Here is a 13,038-nt window from a genome sequence, read left to right on the forward strand (position 1 = left end):
CTTTTTCTTGCTATTTCACCCTTTCTCAGAGGTGAACAAGTGATCACATGTAGTTTTTGAATCTACATTAATCAGAAGCTGACTAGTTCAAAGCTCATCCAAGCAACTTGTTTCTTCTGTTTCTTTTAGTGCCTCATTTTTAGCCATTTTGTCTCATTGGTACTCCCAGAGAGAGGTCAAAAGGATGAAGAAATTAGTTTTGATTTTTAAAAGCAGTTACAAAAAATGGTTTATTGAAGTTAGAAGTGAAAGTATTACATAAAACAAAATATCTTCATTATTTGTAGCATTTTTAAAATGTGCTTTATTTCCATTCTATTTCTCGTAACTTTGAAGTTGCTATAATTGAAATCTGTATACATAGTTAGATCTTTCTTTATTTAAGCATTTAAACATTTTTATCCATCTGAAAAAAATTAGTTTTAGTATAAATTATATAACAATTATGCATAAATAATGATGAAAGCCTATTCCTATAACTAATAGATACTTGCTTTCGCTTACAATTGCCATTTTTAAGTTCCTGGTATGCACAATTATTACACATAGATTTTTATCTCCAGAGCCATAACTAGATTATCTCCATGAGTTTTTATTATCCCAATAAGTATAATGACTTTTTCTAAACATTTATCTCTTAGGATACTAGACTTTCTCTATGATCTAATTATTTATAAGATTATTTAGAGCTCTTGTCAACACACTAATTCATAATCAATAATGCACAGTGTTGAAAGAAGTGTGGAGAGAAATATATTCAACTTTACCTTACATTGTCATAAGAGATGGGTGATTAAAGTAAATTTGTAAAACACCATATTCAGTTACTCTTTATAACCACATTGCACATAATACATGTGTGCTGATCATATATGCATAACCCATAGATACAGACACAGTAAGGTGATGGCCAGTGGGAAATGGGGGTGGGGGCTAGGTAGAGGTGGTCAAGGGGATGGGGGAATGGGGACCTCTGTAACAGTATCAACAATAAAAATAAAGTTAAGAGTTCTTAGTTTTTAAGAATAAATGTTGAACAGTTCATGTTTGACTTTAATACCTATAGTTGTCAAATATTAAATTCTGATAAGAAAAGTGAAGGTGTACAATTGTCCTAACTATTAATCAATAAATTAGGAGCCTAGTGTTGAGACTATGGTATGGAGTCAGAATGCTTGAACTTAAAAACTGACTTCACCACCTTGGGCAGATTCCTCATCCTCAAAGGCTGCTGTGAAATGAATGTCAAATACTTAAAACAGTCCCTGGCACATTTTAACAAGATATTATATCCAAGAAATATATATTTGGTTTTTTACTGTCTTTTTCCACTTTATCTTCTCACAATCCCTCTATTTAAAAAAAATAAAAATAAATAAAAACGAAAACCAAATTTAGTGTTTATCTCTTACGAATATACTTTAAGATCCTTTATTAAATATGTAATTTTGTTAATTCTCAGGGGAGGGGGGAATAACTAAGAATCGTGTCCTCTCCTCTACTGAGTTCTATAATATAATAGCACTCTTATAGTTAACTTCCAATATATAATGGACTAAATAACTTCAGAAGTATATCTTACACTTGTTACCAATGTAAGCATGAATATTACCATATGGTCATAGTCAAGGACTACTAACCAATTTCTTAATTAATTTCTATTTGTACTTGTGTTGAGGTTAGTAATTTATTTTACATAGTGAAGAACTTTCATTTAAGAAACTAGAGTTCACAGGTAAGTAAACATCTTTTAAAATAACATTCATTTTGTTTCACATTGGAGAGCCAGGCTCAGGCATTTTTAGAACCATTACCAACATTTTGAACACAATGAGATTATTAAATTACTTTTCAGAAATAAAATCTACATGGTGACTTCTTAATTCCATACCATCAACTTTACTGCTTCTTGTTTTTATTTCTTGCATATTATCAATGAAAACACATGTATATTTAGGGCTTTATATATATAATTATCATAAAGGTATGGGAAATTAACATTATATTTCATGTTTATTAAAATTGGTTTTTATTGAAATCAGTATTTTGCAATGCAAAGCACTTTTATATGTAATGCTCAGGTAATTTTTCCCCAAAGAGCATTTAAAGTAACGGAATCTTCTTTAGAAAGGAAAAAAAGCCATTCACTGAATAATCATTTTTTTTTCTGATTTACTTAAATAAAAATATTTTAAAATTGAAAATATGAATGCTTTCTTGTGATATTTTTTTCCTTTAAAGTCCTATCAGTGTCCATAATTTAGAGGTTTTTATTTGCTCTTAAAGCTTATACAATTTTAGGATTTCTGAATATTCTTTAATTTTAATGCAGCTTTTTCAAAAATTACTTTATTTAAATGGAAAAATGAAATCCCATCCTCTTTATTGGGAGAAGTGGTTGCCACACATTACCTCTTAATTTTTTATATAGAGATGATTTGATGTAATTATTAAAATGGCATCAATAAGAATTAAAGGCAGAAAATGCAGGATACCACAAAAGAGCAGGAGAAAAAGTGTTGATCTTAAAAGTATTTTATCACTCTTCTGTCTCAGTAGTTGTAGTTGAAGTGGCTCTGTAAAAGCCTACTTTTTATTGTGTAATATGTATCAATTATAATAAGCTAATAACATACCAATGTTAGAATTTTTCATTGTAACTTTTATTTTGCCACAAAACATATAATACAGATTGGGGGTTGGGGGGGAATGAGGTGTGTTCTTTCTTCAGAGTATTACATTATAATACTGCATTTTGCAAGTTTTATAGGCAATTCACTTAACAAGTATTTATTTGATTAAGCTGTATATAGCTTTTTGGGGAGCAAACATTAGAAGTCAGCACATTCAGATAGGAGTTTCTTACCAGTTTAAAAGACAGCATTATTGAATCATGGATTCATTCCTGGGGCATGTGGCAATTTTAATTTGATAGGGTGGTCAACAGTATTGTCATAACTATGTATGGTATCAGGTGTGTACTGAAAATATCAGGGGGAACACTTTGTAAGGTATATCATTGTCTAACTGCTACTCTATACACCTAAAGCTAATACTAAATAATATTGAATATAAATTGTAATTGAAATATGAATTTAAAAAATTTTTTTCAGCAAAATAATTTGATAGGGTAATTTTTGTAAATGAGATTATGATATATTTGGAAATATTCCAGTTGCTTCACTGTTTTTCTGATGCTGTCTTTTTCTTAGGGTATGTATATTAAATCAACATATGATGGCCTCCATGTAATTACTGGAACTACAGAAAATGTAAGTATTGTAACATTTCAAAGGTTTGCTTTTTCCTTGTATTGTTAAACAGCTTGCATGTCTCATATAATTACATAATTGACTTTTGAGGGCATGAACTAATTAGAAGACAAAACTGAAAAGACATTGAGTTAGTTATGTCTTTGGGAGAATTTCAGTTAGTTTATTTAGTTTAGAATAGCTATTTACTTAAAGTAAATCAGATTTGTCTTTGTTAATAAGCATTTTCTGGTTTGTGACAAGTTATTGTGACATCCACAAGAATCCATCTCCATCTGTCAAATAGTTTATTTATATTAAGAAACTTAGCTCACACAAGAAAGAAACATCAGATAAGTCATGCTTTCTGAATACTTGGTGTATATTTCAGCTTAACTTAGTGGATGAAGCATGATATAGCTCAATGGTTTTCATAGTGAGGACCTTCCTGGATAAGCAGTATCAGCCTCTTTTGGGAACTTGTTAGAAATGCAAATTCTCAGACCCAGCCAGTAAGAACTACTGCTGGCAGTGGGTCAGAGTGAGTCCCTGGTGCTAGGTCCTACAAGCAGTTCTGCAGCTTAATGGCAGTGTAATTTTTGGCAGATCACTTCTTTCATTAAATTGTTTTCCTGATCTATAAGTTGGAAATAATATCGTATGTACCACATACCGCACTAAGTTGGGAAAATCAAATAAGCTAATAAATGTGAAAGACTATGCTATAAGAGCTACAGCAATGTGAAGTGATCCTGTTGGGCATTAATAGGATCAGTATAATAGACTTGAATTGCATAATAAATCATTATTCCTGCATTGGGTTGTCCCAGATTTCCATCCTACTCTTTCAAGGAGGTGCAAAGCTTTGAATTTTTTTTTTTTTCCTTTTAGAAATTCTGACAAATTGCATGCTTATGTTGTGTTCCTTCAAAGAAGACCGAGGTGGATTAGTTAATCTCAAGTTTTATTGCTCTCAACATTTTACTAGCATTTTCTTTTTTAAAAATCAATATGATCACCTAAATCTCTTATTACATTATTTACTGAGCCCCTTTGTCATCTCCCTTGCATCTCCTGGTTTCTGTGAATGATGAAATACATAATAATAAGTTAGAGTTAGGCTGCTGTGCTCACTTCACTTCTGGTATTAAATGAGAGGTAAATGGGATCAAGAATGTCATTTAAATGAATGTTGGAACTATTTAAGTTTTTTAATGCAGTGAGATACTGTAAACTATATGCTTTTCATTGATTGGTCATTCTCATATACTTGTATATTCATTTTTTTCTTTTTAACAAACCTTTGTTATATTTTAAGCACGGGCCTAGATATTGAAAGAGTTTAATAATTAAACTAGCTTTGTCCTTAAGAGTGCAAGTAGGGGGTTATCTATGAACAGGCTGTAAAATTTGCATAGATGGACAAAGGAAAGAATAGTAAATACTGCCAAGTGAAATCAGAGAACAGAAATTAGGATTTTGAACTGTATCTTGAAGAATTGGTAGGAACATCATCCCTGTATTGTTTGTTGTCTAAAAAATAAAAGTTGAGTACTATGCATTGATCATAGTAATTAGAATATTTGATAAGTGGACAAGTTATCAAAGAAAAATTGTTTCTGTGAGTACAGATATGAACCAAATATTAATAGTCTGTCACAATTCTTCTTTTTTGTAAAAAGAATTTTTACTGTTTTTGGTACCCTCAGTCATTTATCATTAGGCCATTTATCATTAGCTGCTCACTAAACTGACTAAGTTACTTTGCTTGCTGTGCCCTAGTTTCTTATTTTCTCATATAGAAAATGAGAGATTTAAACAAAATGATATTTAGGATCCCTTTTAAAACTGGAAGTCTATAATTTATAGCACTTAGTCCCTTTTTTACTTATCTGTGCAAAAAGTCACTTCCATTTCCTTGAATTTATATATCAACTATCATTTTCTTTTATATCTTGATTGGAGCCACTAGTTTGATGTTTTTTTTTAATACTGTCCTTTAAAAAAATCAATTGTTAGCCAGATAGCACAAGGACTGACTCTATAGTTACAGCTCTACTACAGTGATGATTTACACACTTTAAAGAATTGTTACATGCTATTTGTCTCAATTGATAATATACCCACCTCCTAAAGATACTGTAAAATAAATACAGTATTTTTCTTATGACACCATTCTTATGGTTGGGTAACATCCTAGATGAATTACTCTCTTAATTGTATACTTGTGTTATTACTTTGTTCAAACTAGAATTTTCTATGAACTCACTTTGTCTTGAATTCTAGCCTAGGGCAAATAATTGTTTCGTGAATTTTGAAATTTGTTGAACTAAGGTTAATATTGTTTTGACTTTTGTTTTTTAAATAATTGGAAGTGAATTTTTAAAAAGGAACTAGAAATCATTTTAAAATAAATCCTTTCTAAGGTCTCAAAGGTAGCATTTTACCTTGTAATTCTATCATCATATCATTCTTCATTAGCTTTCAATAGATTCTAATGAATAAATACTATACTGTTTATACTAGTAGTTGTGTTTGATAAATTAATACATACATAAAAATGGACAAACATATTTTTTATTAAAACACTTTTTTCTGTATATTCAAAAGTTCATACATATTGCAATATGTATAATCAATAATTAGTAGTCACTTAGAGAAAAAGAAAGAATAGTATTTTAAATTTACTATCCATACCTATATTACTAGTATAAAATTTCCATCTTAAATCTCATTTTAGTTTTCTAAAGATTTCATAAATTTGTCAATATTAGTTTATCCGAGTTGGTTTTGCTTTTGTTTGTTTTTGTTTATAATTTCTTAGAATTTTTAGCAATTGATGGAATTATTACCTCTTGTGGAAATGTAGGCATTTTAGTTTGTTTATTGTGGTTTTGTTTGCCAATGTATTACACTGTATGAAAAATATGAAATGGAACGTTCTTGTAATTAGACATTTAGATAGAGAATGTTATATAATGTACCTGAACTAATGGCTATTCATCTATTAACATGCTTTTCTAAGTTATTCAGAATTGATAGTATTAATTATGAAATAAATTAGTAATCTAATCATCAGTTGACAGAGCTTTGATGCTGATCATAGCATGTACTTGAAAACGTTTATTTGCTAAAGTTAATGTGAATTATTTGTATTAAATAGAAAGGATCGCATTTTAAAATATAATGTTTTTAATTGTATTTTTTATCTAGTTGCCAGTAGAGCCTAGTAGAATTTGTCTGTATAAAGTTTGTACTGGCTACTACCAGTTGTTATTTTCCCTTAATATTCTCAGAAACATATTGGTCTTTTATAACATTAATATCTATATATGTTTGCATTTCTACTTCCTACCATTAGTTATACATAGAATGCAAATAGTATGTATATTAAGTATTAGTAAACTTTTGTTAGCTTAGTTCCTTGAAGATTATAATCGAATTATTGATCTAATTTAAAGAGATGAACTTATTTTACTGTTTTAGAGAGAGGAGATGAGTGATAAAATTTATGTTCTTTTTCATTTCTTTTATGTTAAATTTAGTCACCTGCAGATCGGTGCAAAAAAATCCATGCTGGCGATGAAGTGATTCAAGTTAACCATCAGACTGTGGTATGTATAATTACTTTATGAGTCAGTGGGAGGCACTAATATAAAGTTTTGTTAAAGCTTTAAAAGGATATCAATGAAATCAAATGCCTGTTATGTATAAAATAATTCAATAACCTTTATAAAACATATCTGAATGACTATTCCTCTTAATTATTTGATGAAATGTTAAGACACAGTTTTAAAAGAACATGAGGAATGTGGGTGGTGGCTGAGGTTAGATATACATTGCTATATGGACAGCTAGAGTATAACATTATATACCCCAGGGACTGAGGTAATAATTTTGGAATAGAAATTAAAGTAACAATAAATACACATTCATCCTTTTCTTGATACAATTTTAAGTCTTGTTTTACAAAGTATTTAATGACCTAGTTGATATGTTTTATAATAGCATGCCTTCCTTCATCTACTTTAGCATTGATTTGCTCATTAAATTTCTTGGTATATTGACTTATTTTAAATGTCATTTTTTAAAAAATATTTAAACATTAATAGCTGAAATAGCTCTTCATTTCCCAAAAGAGAGATGCTGTGTTAGTTTTATTTTTAAAGAAATATGTTTTTATTGATTTTAGCCAGAAGAAGGGAGAGGGATAGAGAGAAACATTGGTGAGAGAGAAACATCATCTATCAGCTGCCTCTGCATGCCTCCTACTGTGGATTAAGCCTGCAACCCAGGCATATGCCCCAACTAAACCAGTGAGCTCTTGGTTCAACCAATGAACCACACGGGCTGGGCTACAATAAGTTCATAAAATTTTCTTGCTTTATGACCCTCACAGATGCTTTTCTAGGCTAAGAATGACTGTGGCATTCTGTGCCTATGGTAGATTTTCAAGGGCTATTGTTTTTAATCTCAATTTAGAAAATGAACATTATATGATTTTTATTTTAGACTATTTTGTGTCTAGCTTGGTTCACTTTGTTCTCCTATCTCTGCCAAAATGAAATGATCTAAAAATGTAGATAAAATAATCTGATTATTAATATAATAATCATTTGAGAAAAAATTGTTTTATTCCGGTAAATATTCTTATAGGTCACTAACTCTTCAGAGTGAGAAATAATTTCCTGTTGTACGTTTAACTAAATTTGCTTTTGCATGTTCTAATCATAGGTGAAATTTTAAAAAGAAAGACTATTTTGGGGAGATTAGAAGACTTGTGTGAAAAATCTGATCTTTCTCAGTGATTCTGATCTTAAGGCAGAAGCCATTTTAATGTTGGTTTTGAATAAATTGAAAAGTTTGTGATATTTTGGAGAGACTCCTAAAAACTGATAATTAAAGTTGTGATGTTTATTTAATGAGTTCATTATTTAAATGAACAGAAGTTAATGAAAGTTTAAAAATTAAACACGTGGGTGTGAGATTAACAGGAAACAATGTAGAATGTTGGTAATTTAAAAAGCCTTTTTACACTATGACAATTTTGATGATGAGAAAATTGTCGTTACTAGAAACTATACAAAGTGGTTGTCCTGACTAAAGTTAACTTGTCCTCTCGGATGAGAATTTGGATAGTGGGGTAAAGCAGCTGCTTTATTAGACAGGCAGCTTCTTCTAGATTCATGTTGCCTCTTTTTCTCCAAATTGACCTTAACAAACATGACATCCATTGGATAGTTGGACCAATTTCCCTTTAGCCAATTCTAAGAGGGTAGAAATTATTCACTAATGAAAAATAAATTGTATAAAGAGTACTCTCTGTGGAGCAAAGATTCTGGTATTTATCAAATGAATATGAAAGTTTTTAAGAGCTACAAGTAAACTAATAAAATCTATATGGATTGGTGATATTTAAATACTGTGAGAACATATAAATATATCTTTGCATCACAGGAATATTCTAAAATGTTGGAAACTGCACAGAATAAGGGTTGGAGGAACTTGCTTCCAGTTTTCACTCTGAAACTGACTTGTGGTTTTAAGAATCTTTTTCCCTTTATAGAACAATAATAATCATAGCCAAAACTTTCTGAGTTCTTGTAGTGTGCCAAGCATAATATTAAGTATTTTGCTTATTTTATCATTTATTCTTTACACAGATCCTACAAAGAAGGTGTATGTGAAAATTGAAACTCAGAATGATTATCTAAATTACCCACAACTAAAAACTCTATGAATCTCAGGCCCATGCTCTTTCTTTAGTTTTATTATACTCCCTCCCCAAACTCAAATTATAAAATTATCAAACAAAAGAGAAAGAATTCTAACAATCATCTAAGTAAATCTCAGGGTTCAGTGAGAGATTAAGTGAGACCAAGGATAAGAGAAGAGGAAAGTAAGTGAAAATTTATATAACTGGGGTAGAATCAGCTGAACTGAAATTAGAAATGGTGTTGAAATTTAAGTTTCTCACTTATTTCCTGCAGATAGGTATGTAAAATATCACAATGCCAGGCACACATTAGTGGCTTAATAAAAATTAATTTTTGTCCTCCCTCTCCTTTTACCTGCTACAACAGTTGGGTCAATTGGAGTCCAGTTTCTTGGCAGACTGCTACTAGAACCTACTAATTGATTTTGGATAACAATGAAGACATTCTCTAATAAGAAAATATGTTAATCCCATTAATATAGTCTTCCTTAAAAATGTGATCAATTACCAGATCTTTGTGTTCAAATGAGAGGCATATTTGTGCAATAATGGTACATTGCATAAAATACAGCCTGCTCTGCCCTCTTTTTCTTCCTGTAGCCTGCATTGTGGTCTATACAGTGCTTTTAATTTTTTACTAGACAATATTCAGAGATGGTGAAATGGGAATTTTCTGGATTTTCTGACTAAGAAAAATTTGGTAGGTAGAAAAATTGGTTGAAAAAAGTATAAATTATTTGTAGTCTGCAGTTACCCTTTCTATCCTTCCAGGGACATTAGAGGTTGGTTATGATATAATAATTACATCAAAATATTGCTTAACACATTTGAAATATATATTTAATATTTTAATCCAGTAACTTATTGGCCAAAACAGTGAGATATTGTTATTATTTTTTAATCATTTGGACTCAATAAAGAAAAGAATGTTCAGTCTTATATTTTAAATATTATTACCTCAGTTAGTAGTTAGTATTCACCTATAATTCCAAAATTTCCTACTATAGTTAGTAATGGTTAGTAATGTACAATATAAACCCTCAATTCAAATTGCTTACTTTAAAACATATAGAAAAGCAATTTGATTTTTTCCCCTAAGAGTCTGAGAAAGTTGAACGAATCATAGATGAATTCAAATACTATTTTTTTTAATTGCTAGTATGGTATATCTTCAAGATGTCCAATTAGATGTGTGTTTCAAGTTTGTTCTTTTTTTAAAAGTATATTTTCTTATTTGAAATGAAACTGGAAGTTTTATGTTCTTTTTCATGATGCTATATTTTTTATTATAAGTGGCTTTTAAGCTTTTCAAATGAACACACTTCTGTGGCTGAGAAACTGTGGCTGCCAGGTAGGAAGAAGAAAAATTCATGAACATCCAAGCAAAGCAGACTGAGTCCTATTGCATGTCTTCCCCGCCAGTGAAGATCCAACTCCTCAAAAGCTGCCGGATTTTTTCCACTTCATCTGCCACTACATCCCTTTTTCTGGGAGATACCTCGGCATTGCTTGAATCAGCAACTCTGCCCTCATGATGCACTTTTAACTCGTTTTTTAGCTGATGAGACTACTTAATACTTACAGTTATCTATTTGGGCATATTCCTTAATGAATCTGTTAAATTTCTTGTTAATCCTCCTTTTGCTGTGTAAGTGTTCTATAGCTTCCATCTATCCTAAAAACAGATATTTTCTCCTTAGAAATATAAGTTGAAAAGAGTGAGATGTGTGATGGTTGAATCCAACATTTGGGAAAAAATTCCTTTTATTTTTGTGTAAATATTAAAAAATATTCCTATTTTGAAAGGTCTTCTGGAACCTGGTGACTACATTCCATCAAGAAATTATTTAATAGATGTGGCTATAAAGGCTACTGGAATGGAAAATAACCAGTTTGGGATGGTTAAGAAGAAGATAGGCTGCAACAAATAGTCTGGATATTGGGTATTGACTAGGGAGAGATGGAAGATGAATACTATAAGCTAGTGGTTCTCATGAGCCCTAAATGGTGAACATTGTTGAGTAAGATTTCAACTGGTGATGGCAGAGTGTGGAGGGGATGGGAAGGAACAAATTAAAGGACTATTGTGTCATCTGTGAAGTTCATTCTGACTTCATTTTTATAATTCTCAAAGGAGTCTCCGTTACTCTCTTATTCTCATCCTAGTCTTCCATTTTTCTCCCTATTCTCTTCCTTGAACCCAGAACAACAGTATTGATTGAAGGGATAGCCAATGTAGTCAGAATGGATGGACAGTGTGCTGACCCGTTAAAGCCCAGCTCTCCCTAACCTTCCCTCTCACCCTACCACCCTGCTCCTGGACTTCAGCAGTCAATACCACGATATTGGCTAACCATAGATGTGCTTTCTCTCTCTATTTTTAATTTACGAAACCAGTGGTTGGCAAACTGCGGCTTGCAAGCCACTGTTTGCCGCTCTGTTGACTAATGAGTTTGCCAACCACTGTACAAAACTGTTGTCTTTATTTTTTAGACTTTTCTTCTAATTTAATTTTTTCCTTTACTATCTTCATCTCTTCTCACTTAACTATTTCTCTTAAATGTTTTTATTCTTGCCTATTTTCTTCTGTTCTCCGTTGTCAAAGGAGAAAGTATTTATCTTATAATTCTTTATATGGAAAATATTGAAAACTGAGACCTCAAACAGCAGTATTTCTGATGCACCTCACATCTTATTCTGGCGAACACAAGATGTTGCTGAGATTAACTATATTAGCAAGGTGTTTAATATGTTGCTTAAATAAGTAGTTATCATAATACACTAAAATACTGTGTTAGGATTCTAAGAAATTGGTATTCTAAAACAGCAGGTGAATTGTTCTCTTTAAGAAGAGAAAATCATGAAGAGACATTTACTAAATATTAAAGGAAATAATGCATCATAGATTTCAGTTACTCATAGTAATATTTTATTTCAGATTATACCTTTTATAGTGTGTCATTTATGATATGATTATACTTTTTGTTTTATTTTACTTGAACATTGTGGATTTAATGAGCATGTGTGGAAATTGGCTTCCAAGTGCCACATACTGATATAACTATAGATTTATTTTGCCTAGAGAAATCAATTAATTAGTTTATTATCCGATATAATATTCTATGATTTTTTCTGTTTATTATCTTAAGTTTTCATATAAAGGAGACTAAGTTGTATGATGACTTAATAATAGTAACTTGCTATTAACTGATTTATTTTCTCTGCAGATCTCTGCATCCTGATTTGCTTATTTATTATTTATTGAATTCTTACTAGCTTCACCAGGAAAAGAGTAATTGCTTTTAAAAATGGTTACCCCAATTTATTTTTATTATTAGACTATTTATTTTTATTATTAGACTACATTTCAGTGTAGAGTATATTTAATATGATCTAGTTACTTTGCATGGAACTTTTTAAAAGATTTCCTTATAAATGATTATTCTGTATGTTTAAAATGGATCTATTGGCTGGTGTTCTTACCTACTTATTAAGTGTGCAACTCACTTGCAAGTCAGTATTAATACTGCAGTCCTTTTTCTACCCCTACCAAAAAGGCAAATATTGACCAGTCATAATTGCCTATTCCAATTTCAGTCTGGGGGGAAGGGTGTTAATAGATAACATTTAACTGCTTGATGAAAACAAATCATTACATGATAGGTAAAAACACCTTAGAACACCATAATATAGGAAATTCAAGCAAAATCTTAAATCCTTCATCTAAAATTCATTTTATGTTATTTAGTCATCGGATTAAAATATAGGCCTCATCCACTAAATTAACATTCTGATTAGCATGATAGAAGTTCATAAACTAAACTTTTTAGTTTTAGAAGATTTAGAATGTTGTTTATTTAGCTGTATATATGCATATATACACATGCTTTGGTTTGGTTTTGATAAATATAGACTTCTATTGCAATATTGATGAGTATTTTCAAATAAACATATCTATGTTAAATGTCTACCAGTAAGTGACATTATAAAGATTATTCATAGCAAAGTTAATAAATTTTTAAGCATATTCCTTTATGAATATTAGGGTTTTGGTTAATTTTTAATTCCATT

At 30.5% G+C, this 13,038-nt stretch overlaps 1 protein-coding gene across 6 annotated transcripts in view; it reads left to right on the forward strand.

Moving 5' to 3' along the window:
• Positions 1–13,038, forward strand: part of CNKSR2 (connector enhancer of kinase suppressor of Ras 2) — a 236,281-nt gene that overhangs the window by 102,484 nt on the left and 120,759 nt on the right. For all 6 annotated transcript variants that reach the window (XM_036439617.2, XM_036439621.2, XM_036439619.2 and 3 more), the window contains exons 7-8: positions 3,213–3,272; positions 6,797–6,865. In XM_036439617.2, coding sequence (XP_036295510.1) covers positions 3,213–3,272; positions 6,797–6,865 — 129 coding nt within the window. The remainder of the gene's footprint in view (positions 1–3,212; positions 3,273–6,796; positions 6,866–13,038) is intronic.

This window comes from Pipistrellus kuhlii, unplaced genomic scaffold (assembly GCF_014108245.1).
Source record: "Pipistrellus kuhlii isolate mPipKuh1 unplaced genomic scaffold, mPipKuh1.p scaffold_m20_p_16, whole genome shotgun sequence".
Lineage (NCBI taxonomy): Eukaryota > Metazoa > Chordata > Mammalia > Chiroptera > Vespertilionidae > Pipistrellus > Pipistrellus kuhlii.